This window comes from Mangifera indica, chromosome 12 (genome assembly GCF_011075055.1).
Source record: "Mangifera indica cultivar Alphonso chromosome 12, CATAS_Mindica_2.1, whole genome shotgun sequence".
In the NCBI taxonomy this organism is placed as follows: domain Eukaryota; kingdom Viridiplantae; phylum Streptophyta; class Magnoliopsida; order Sapindales; family Anacardiaceae; genus Mangifera; species Mangifera indica.
In genome coordinates, this window is record NC_058148.1 from 4505628 (window position 1) to 4516067 (window position 10440).

General features: G+C 30.4%; 1 protein-coding gene across 1 annotated transcript; it reads left to right on the forward strand.

Moving 5' to 3' along the window:
* The first annotated feature begins 5984 nt into the window (after positions 1-5984).
* On the forward strand, positions 5985-7933 carry LOC123193663 (probable 2-oxoglutarate-dependent dioxygenase SLC1). Its single transcript, XM_044606726.1, has 4 exons — positions 5985-6398; positions 6550-6797; positions 6964-7321; positions 7515-7933. The coding sequence occupies exons 1-4, from the start codon at positions 6111-6113 to the stop codon at positions 7755-7757; spliced, it is 1137 nt and encodes a 378-aa protein (XP_044462661.1). The 5' UTR covers positions 5985-6110; the 3' UTR covers positions 7758-7933.
* Positions 7934-10440: the final 2507 nt, after the last annotated feature.

The following is a 10440-nucleotide window of genomic DNA, read 5'->3' on the forward strand; positions in this document are numbered from 1 at the left end:
TGCATTGTAAAAGCCTCAGTTTTACCCGAATCTTCTACCATGTTATAATTTTAGAAAACAAAATGTGTTTGTGAACAATAATCCTCACATGCTCCCTCACGTGTTTACATTTGCACTCATGTTTTCACTCTAATGTTCTTACCAACTCTCTAATCTGAAACTTTTTTTTTTAAGAACAAATCAAAATAGTACTTGTGACAAACAACCACCAGTCAACCTAGGTTATGTTGCGATTACCGACTACTAAAATAAAAAAAGACTAAGATTCAAGAAAAAAGAAAATTTTCAGAATAAAAAAAAAAAGTGAACACAATTACAAGAATGAATAGTCAAGGGAAAGAAATTCAAAAGAGATAACAAGAATAAAGGAAATCATATTCAAAGGAGGTAAGTGTGCTAACTTTCTCTTTGATATCTCTCCTTTTTTTTTTTGCTTTTTTTTTGTCTTTTTTGTTCTCTTTTTTTTATTGCTTTTTTTGTCTTTTTTGTCTTTTTTTTTTTAAGCTACTTGGCCGAAAATAGGAAAGAAATAACTTCTTTAGATCACACAAAATCCCCTCCTAAAAAAATTCAAAACAATTAAGGGAATAACCAAGGTCTAATCCCCTAATTTAGGAATACCAAAATTTTCAAGGAAAATTTAAATTTTTAAGAACAAATCAAGAACTCAGTCTCCTAACTTAGGTAATTACAATGCTTCTCATAAAGATTAAAGGAAACAAGGCAATCCTAATCCAAGATTATTCTCCTTAATTTCCCACCTTTTTTTTTTGCTTATGTTGTTTTTTTTTTTTTTTTACAATCAAGGGAATCAAACAATAATTTCCACCAAGAACTACCCTTGCACTTTTGGTAACCACAAAATCTTTCCCAAGAGGTCAAGAATCCCACACAAAGCTAATCCCTAATTCACTCCCCAAAGGTTTGTTTGAATCTAGATCAAAAATCACACCACCCTCAATTTAAATTACTTTTGGCCTTCAACAATATATATATATATATATATATATATATATATATTATTTTTTATTTTTGGATCAATCAAGAAGACAATTAGACACCCATACAACCTGGAATTCGACTATTCTAGGGTTAATCATGAATTCAAGAATTTGACAAAAACAAGGACACCAAAACATAATCAAGAGTTCAAGAATTTGATGGAAACAAAGACACAAACACAATCAAAAAATGAAAACGAAATCAGCAAGAGAACGAAATCAAAACACACTCAAAATTTCCTACAATGCACGACTATTGAAGAAGAGAATTCCTAATTGAAAACATAAGAAAAGATAGATATAAAACCTGATTTGACTCGGCTTTGATACCAACTTATGTGAACCTTGACGATTTGACGCAAGACCCAACACTCAAGAAGATATATTCCTAGGATTGAATCGGTTTCATCACGTAATTAAACCTTGACTCGAATCGATATGAAATCGAACGAACCTTGGTATTGTGAATGGTGAATGCCACAAGACAAAGCTTGATAAGTTCAAAGATTGTAAACTCAATAGTAAGCAATCTATTTGTGAAAGTTGGCCAAAAGCTCCATTCATCATGAAATGTTTTGTTTTTATAGTACAATGCCAACTTAACCCTAAACTACCCATGACCCAATAGACTTCCAAACTTTCCAAGCACATTACCTAAGTAACTACCCAAAACACTAATTAAATTAAAAGAAAATATGTCACTTGGGCTCAATAAAGTCTAGCCTAATCAAAAACAAGATCAAAATCATAAAATTGAAAATCCTAAATTTGGGTAAACAAAAAATTGTGAAATACGAACTGAAACAATGTTATTTGGGCCTCCAAATTGGGTGCAAATAGAAAAACTAGTTTTCATTATAGAGCTCAAAATGAGCTTCGTGTTGATATATTACAGGCCCCGTAACTCCTTTCGAATCAAAAGTTATAGTCGTTCAAAGTCTGCTCGCACATAAGCTTGGGCCTGAATCAAGTTGACCTCTCTGTTGGCTCCTTCAAGCATCCAATCGTCTATGAGTGAGCTGATCTTAGTCTCCAAGCCTTCCACGAGTCCAACTAAGGCTTGTTGCATCTTCTTAGCTCTGCTCCTCGTAATTGGCCTAACTGGAATATGTAGCAGATCTACTTGATGGCTCGATGCACCTACGATGCCTCCATCAGAGCTTGAGCCGAACTATTTTCTATTTGAAGTAAACTTAAGTCAAATAATTTTCTATTCAAACCAAACTTGAGCCAAGGGCTATTCGAACTCTACTCAATTTGTATCCACCACTAATACAACCTAGATTACACCTAACATCTCTTAGAATTTTTATTTTTGGCAAAATAATATCAGTATAAGCTAATTTGAGTTTCCTCGATCTAATTAATCATGACATTCTTTGATCCATTCCAACATAATCACACAAGCCATAACCTTTATCCTTTATCAGCTAGTATTCAAGATTTCGTTTTATCATAAAGCAAATATATTAGCACCTCATTATTGATATCATGCAGTCACTAACTAGAAAATCACTAAATACATAATGCTAGTAAACTCATAATTTCATCTTCTCTAAATCGGTATTCTTACTCAAGGATCATGTTATTCAAATTGACATCTATCTCAAAACATTACTATTATGCTTCCAAACCACACAAACCTTAATCAAGCTGAAAGCATGCTAAAACTGAATTGCAACAAATGAAAACATAACCTTTACTTACCTTATCGCCTAACATGAAGATTTGTTGTAAAGTGCTCCTTCAAATGACCGAAAAATCCAAAATGATTTGCCTAATCATCAAAGATCACAAAACCATCTAAAATCCTCTTTAAAATTGATAAACGTCAAAACATGATAAGGCCAAAAATCATGAATGTGATTCTTTAAATAGATTATGTCAATAACTGATGTTATTATAGTTGTGCACCCCTTGATGTATGGTCATGTATCCTTTAAAATTTTTGACGTGACACAATATCCTTTTTGTCCACATGGCAAGTTCATGAATGAGCATGCACAATCCTCCATCAGACAAAAAATCACTTTTTTTTTGCTATACTTAGCCAATTTTTCAATACTCAACATCGACATATTTAATGAAATAAACAAAATACCCTCATAGCTTACACATGGGTGTTACATCTTGTGGTGGAGTTCAAGCTTAATTTAGTTCATTAGAATAAAATAGTGGTATCTCTCTTATTATTCTTTTATTGTTATATAATGGGAAATAGACATTACTCAAATATTTATACACTCAAGGAGACGAATTTTGTTTTAAGAAAAGCATGCATTACACATGTCGACTTTCAACTTGAGTTTGCTATAAATTTTTATTATCAATTTTCTAGTAATAATATTATGCGTATCTATTTTGAGTATACAAATGAATACACATTAAGTATGTCATCTTATAACCGGGTGTTACTTTATTTTTATTTTAAAATCATCTAATTATAGGATGATACATATCAAATATATACCTATTTATGTACTTAAAGTGAATATGCATAGTTTTATTGAGTTTCTATTCTAAGGCCAATTTCTTTTTTACTATAATAAAAATATTGGTATAATTAAATTAAATAATATTATGTACACTTAATATAAGTAAATTAGGTATAAATAATAATATATTATAATATAGTTAAATAATTTTAAATAAAAAATAAAAAAATATAAAATTATATAATAACATGTTAGTACCCAGTATAACATGGGTTCTATGTATACCTACTGTTATCTCGTTAAATTAACGTAAGCTGAAAACAAAAAAATAATATTTAAGAAACATGTGCAGTGTCAAAACAAAGATTTGACATGTAGACAGTGCTTCATTATTAGGACGAATTTTGAATTCGATGAATCAATATTAAACATGCAATAATGTTGTGCTAAGGAAAAATTAACCAACAATTAAATGTATTACAATTATGATATATAGAGTCAACAATTTGGGCTAGCTAGGCCATTATCCCAATTAATTAATTGACCTCACAGCTCTAACTAATCACTGTTACTGCCCAATTTTCTTTTAGGGTTTTCCACTTTGAGGAAAAAACTTGACTATATTTTATAAGGCCAAAGATTATTTTTCATCCAAGTTTTAGCTTAATTTTAAAAGTATAATTATGATAGTTTAAAAACCTAAACATTTATATATTAATTAACTTCTATTAAAAGTAAGAGTAAAATTCTCATTTTATTAGTAAATCCTAAAAATTTATATAATTTTTCCTTTTTAGTTTAGAAAAATAATAATTTTTCCTCATGATTTAACTTTGAAAAGTTGCATTTCCTCCTTAAGGTTTCTCTTTTCTTCTTCTTCAATGACGAAGATCCTCTTCGGTTAACTTCCTCTTCCCACTCATCTTCTTTGGTGATGAAGTTCCTTCTCTAGCCAAAGAGCAGCTGCACTTGTTCGATGAATTGATTCCCACCCATTCATCTCCGCTCTCTCTCATCACACTCATTGGCCAAATCGATTCATCTTCGCTATCTCTTGTTCCACAAATTGTCAAGCTTTGCTTTCTCGCTCGTGGAAGCGTTGCTTTGTTTGGACAACGAAGTTGCTGTCCAAATAAAACTCTTCATCTAGATTTGTTGAATCTAGATAGGTGGTTGGATGACGACATCAAGAAAAGTGTGATAAGTTGATGGCAATGGTTTATGGTTGAAATGGGAGGTTGTCGGTGGATGAAGAGAAGAAAAAAATCCCAAGGATTAAGGGGAAAAATATGACTTTTCAAAGTTAAAAAACTTTAGATAAATGTGCAGTTGTTAGTTTTTAAAATTTAAGGGAAAAATATAATGAATTTTGTATTTTTTTAATAATATTGATTAAATAACAATTTTATTTTTAACTCTAATTGAAAATTCTAAAAACAGTTAATATATAAGTGGGTGTTTAAGTTTTTCAACTGTTATGGGTGTATTTTTGAGATTACGCTAAAACTTAGGTGGAAAATAGTCCTTTGGCATATTATTTAATTTTTAATAAGAAGAATTACACCTATTTATTTCATTTCTCTCTCTCTATACATACATACATACATACATACATATACATACATATATATATATATATATATATATATATATATATATATATCTTTAAACAATTTAATTATTTTAAGAATGCATTTGTTTTGATAATTTTTTATTATAAAAATAAAAATTAATATAAAGATTGGTTAAATGAAACATTGATAAATTATTATTATTATATTTGATAAAAATTAGTATATATAAATGATTATTATGTTTGGTTAAACTAGTATGCTGTTACGTATGTTTTTTAACATATTTTCCATATTAATAATATATTAAGATTTTATTTGATATATAATATAATAAAATTAATTAATTAAATTATTATTTTAAGATGTTATCTTATTTTCAATAAATTTTTTTAAATATTTTTGTTACTTATCATTTTAATTGAAAATGAAAAAAATTTTATCGATTAACAAGTAAAAGCAAATTATGCTATAATTAAGATTGCCTATTATTACACATCATAGGTAATATAAAGATTAATATGGTTATTACTTTCATATTACTTATTAAAATATTACTACTAAGTATTAAAAAATTATTTACCAAATTTGGAGTTTGTCATCAGATTTCTCACCATACATGGAAATGAAAGATTATAAGTATCATTTATTATTGAGTAAATATGCACAAATAATTTATATAAATTTGTTTATAAATAATAATATATTATTATATAATTAAATAATTTTAAATTAAAAATAAAATAATATCTAACCTTATATTAGTATATCCTTATTATCCGAAAGAGTATGCGTATTATTTGCTCACATGTTCCTTCTCTAACATTCATCAGTTCTCTCGTAGCCTCGTGGTTTGACCAAACTTCGTCCAAGACGAAAAGAAATTCCAACCGTCACTGTTCCATGCAATAATAAGCCCAAGAATGAGTCTAGCTCTTCCACGTGCAATTCTACCTATTACCGCTTAAATTCTTTTTTCTTCCATTTCCTCCTATAAACATGGACCATTCTTCGCAAACTGTTCTTCACACCATCACTCAAATCACAATTAAGCTAATTAATCAAGATTTTACAGGATTTAATTAGCTAGATTTTGTGCACCCATGTCTCCTGCGATGAATTTGGTAGCTGAAACCGAGAGAGAGAATGAGCTGCCAGAAAGTCTGTCCCAGAAGGGAGTCATATATCTCTGCAAGAAAGGCATCGAGAATGTTCCAACTAAGTACATTTTGCCTCCCTTGGAACGTCCCAACTTGAGTTATACATCAACTAACTCCTCAAGCCACAATCTCAATTTACCCATTATTGATTTTTCCCAGCTGCAAGGTTCAAACAGATCCCATGTCCTCAATTCTCTCGCGACAGCCTGTGAAGAGTACGGATTCTTCCAGGTAAGTTTACATAAATTAATTAAATCTTTGAAACAAATACGTGATTTATCTCCGGTGGTGTAAAAGGTGTTTTTGAGATTTTTTTGTGATAGTAAGAGATGAAACTTGTATTTATATATCCATTTTTTTCCGGGATAATGCATGCATGCAGTTGGTGAATCATGGAATTCCAAATCAAGTTATCAGCAACATGTTTGATGTAGCGAAAAGATTCTTCAAGCTTCCTTTCGAGGAAAGATCGAAGTACATGTCAACAGATATGGGTTCAGCTGTTAGATGTGGAACAAGTTTTAACCAAAACAAAGATTCAGTATTTTGTTGGAGGGATTTCTTGAAGCTTAGTTGCCAACCCTATTCAGATGTTCTTCCTCTTTGGCCTTCTTCTCCTACAGATTTGAGGTGGAAATATATATACATATATATAGTAGTGATTAACAACTAGTTACAATTTTCACAAAAATAAAAAATCAAAAGCTAGTTTACATGTGGTAGAGTCTTCAGTTGGTCTGCTTCTTAAAATTTATATAAGTTTCCTAGTTTGAAGTTTACTTGAATGTTTGAACAGGCAGACGACATTTGACTACTCAAAAGAACTGAAAAACTTGTATCTTATGCTGGTGGATGCGATTTTAGAGAACCTTGGGTTGTTGGAAAACAGTAAAGAGGAAGATGAAAGTAAAAATGGAAGTTGTGGTTTAGAAGAATTTGAAGATGGAAGCCAACTCATAGTGATGAATTGTTACCCTTCATGCCCTGAACCAGAGTTAACTCTAGGCATGACTCCCCATTCAGATTATGGATTTCTTACACTACTTCTTCAAGATCAGCTAGTGAAAGGCCTTCAAATTCTGCATGGAGGGAACTGGGTCAACGTGGAGCCAATTCCTAACTCATTTGTTGTCAACGTTGGAGACCACCTTGAGGTAATTACAATAATATCTAAACTAGATCAAAATATTTTTCTTATGAGGCTTGGGTAATGTGACAAATACGACTAAAATACTCTAAATAATCAATTTAAGTTTCTTATATTAAACAGTAAAGAACGTTGAATATTTCTACTCATGCTCATAAACTAACAGCTCTTTGATTAGATTTTGTTTGTTGACAATATAGATATTTAGCAATGGAAAATACCAAAGTGTACTCCACAGGGTTCTTGCTACTTCAACGTCTAGAATCTCGGTTGCTTCCTTGCACAGCTTGCCCTTCAATAGAATGATTCAGCCGGCGCCAAAACTCGTCAACGAAGCCAATCCGAGTCGGTACAAGCCCACAGACTTCGCGAGTTTTCTCGATTACAATTCATCCAGTGAGCCACGGCAGAAAAGTTTCCTGGACTCCAGGAAATTGACTTGAGCTCCAGAGAATTGTATAAGTAAACAAATTACAAGTCTAAGAACTTGACTTTTTTTAAAACTTGAATTTCAAAACATAGTTTACTGTATTAGGTGGTGAAAAAAACCTAGTTTATATGTTTCTCTATTTTCATGTCTTCATATTGATGAAATTAATCAATGTCCTGTATTTGGTCTTCCTATGTTTGCATTAAGAAGTAAAAGTTCATCCGGTAATAATTGGGTGTAATTACTTATTTCTTAAAATATGCATATTATGTATGTTTTAAAATTACATACATGTGTAGAAAATTTATCATACAAAATAGGAAGACCAATTATTTTGTATTTTAGAGTTTTGAGGATTTAGAGAAAAATAACGATTTTACCTTTTTTTCTAATAGAAAATTTTAACAGAAGTTAGTCTATAGATAAGTATTTTGGTTTTTTTTACTACTGTAGAGGTATTTTTTAGATTACACTAAAACTTAGGTGGAAAATAGTCATTTGTCCAAATTTAATGGAAAAAAGAGTTAGATATGTTCGTGGGTTTAAGTATGCTATAGCGCTATCTTTAGGGAAGAAATACCTCCGTTACATTAGAAATTTTCATTCATGTTCTTCTTCCTAAACCAAAAATTTATCAACAATGCTCACCAAAACCGTAGAAAAGGTAAAATAATTTCAACTTTTGATATTAAAAAAATAGATCCAAGATACGATAATCCGCTAGAGCTTTTGTCGTGTAACTAAAAGAATTCTCAGACCGAAAATAGTCTTTTGGCCTTATAATTTTTACTCTATCTGTAGCAATTAGCGTAACCATCACAATGCTATGAAAAGAAGGTATAGGTTTAGACAAAATTGGCATACCATTCGACAAAATTTTGACCCATTCAGCTTCTAGTAATTAATGTTTAAATGTAATAAATTCAGTATCCATATTGCTTAGTTGATTTCCAAGAAATTGCACCACCTCCTAAAGTCAAAACCTAACCACTAATTGATTTTGTTTCATCATAATCAGAACTCCAGTTAGCATCACTAAAACCCTTTACTACTAAGGACAACTAGAATGATGAATTCCACAAATTACAGTACCTTCATGATAGTTAGACACCCGTTTTAAAGCAGACCAATGTGCATTACTAGGATTATGATCAGTATACCTACCCAATATATCAACTATATAAGTTTTGCTTAGTCTAGTGTAATTAGCCAAATGAAATTAAGAACCAATAATTTATAAATATTTTGTATTGAATTGCAAAACGCTATTCTTTTCATTTTTCCTTAATTTAACAGATGGGTCAGAAGGAATGCCACCAGAAGAAACATAAAAGTAATTCAACTTGTTTAAAAATGTTGCTATATAATGAGATTAAGACAAAATAAAACCATCATAATTTTTCAGAAATTTAATGCCTACGGTAACATCAACGATACCAGAATCTTTCATACTGAAATTATTTGACAAAAAATGTTTTGTATCCACATTAGCATTCATATCTTTCCTGAAAATAAAAATATTTTTTGTTTAGAAAGCATCATATAATGAAAGTTTTCATGTCATTACTTGGGAGCTTGTTTGAAACCATAAAGAGATTTAACAAGTTTGCAAACTTTTATCTGATTAAGTTTAATAAATCCTTTTAGTTGATCCATATAAATTTCCTCTAAATTATTATTTAGAAAAGTTATTTTAACATTTATTTGAGAATTTTTTATTTGTAAACAGTTACACATCAATCAAAATTCTAATAATAGTAATTGTAAAAACAAGTGAACACTTCAAAAAAATTGACATTATAGCGAGAGAAAAATAACGAGTAGATAAATATCAAGTTGTTATAAGTTATATTTTCATGATTTTAGCGACTAATTATTTATACTCTTTTTAAAAATTGTTAGATCTCTAAGTATTTTGATTATGTTAAAACTAAGTTTAAAGTTGTTTATTTATATTTAATAAGCTAATTAAATCAATGACATAAAATTCTTACAATAAAATTATGTATAACCATTTTTTTGTACACAATTTGTGTACATAAATGAGGTGTCATCATGTGATTGGATATTTCTTTATCATATGATGACATATGTTTTAAAATCATCTAATTGTATGATGATACATCACTATGTACATGAATTGTGTACCAAAAATAGGTAACATAATATTGCTCAAATTCTTATGATTGAAAGATAATAGAAATTTATGTTTTCAACTTTTTAGACATGAGACGCCTATTCATTTGCTAGTCTTATGCTTGTCCTTGCAAGTCTAGAATTTTTGAGAATTTTTACCAAATGAACGTGGATGCGCATTCCCAAAATGGGCCACCCATCCCCTTGACTGGGACATCCATTCCCATGCCTGGTACGCCCATTCCCTTGCTTGAGACGCCTAGTCCTCTATCAATCCCTTGCTAGTCCTTTCATATCTGAAGTTCCTATAATTGAATTTTGAAAGTGCAAAAAAGGACGCCTATCCCAAAAAAAGGGACGCCTATCCCTTGAGTGGCACGCTTCAAGAATTTAATCATTGGATGACTATTTCAAAGCATCAAAGTTAGAATGTGCAAGAGGACACCCGTCCCTCAAAATAGGACACTTATCCTGTCATGCTTTTAAGGCCAAAACGTCATTTTCGAAGTTCAACAGATACTTTATCCTAACCAACGGTCATTTGAGCTATTCTAGCCATT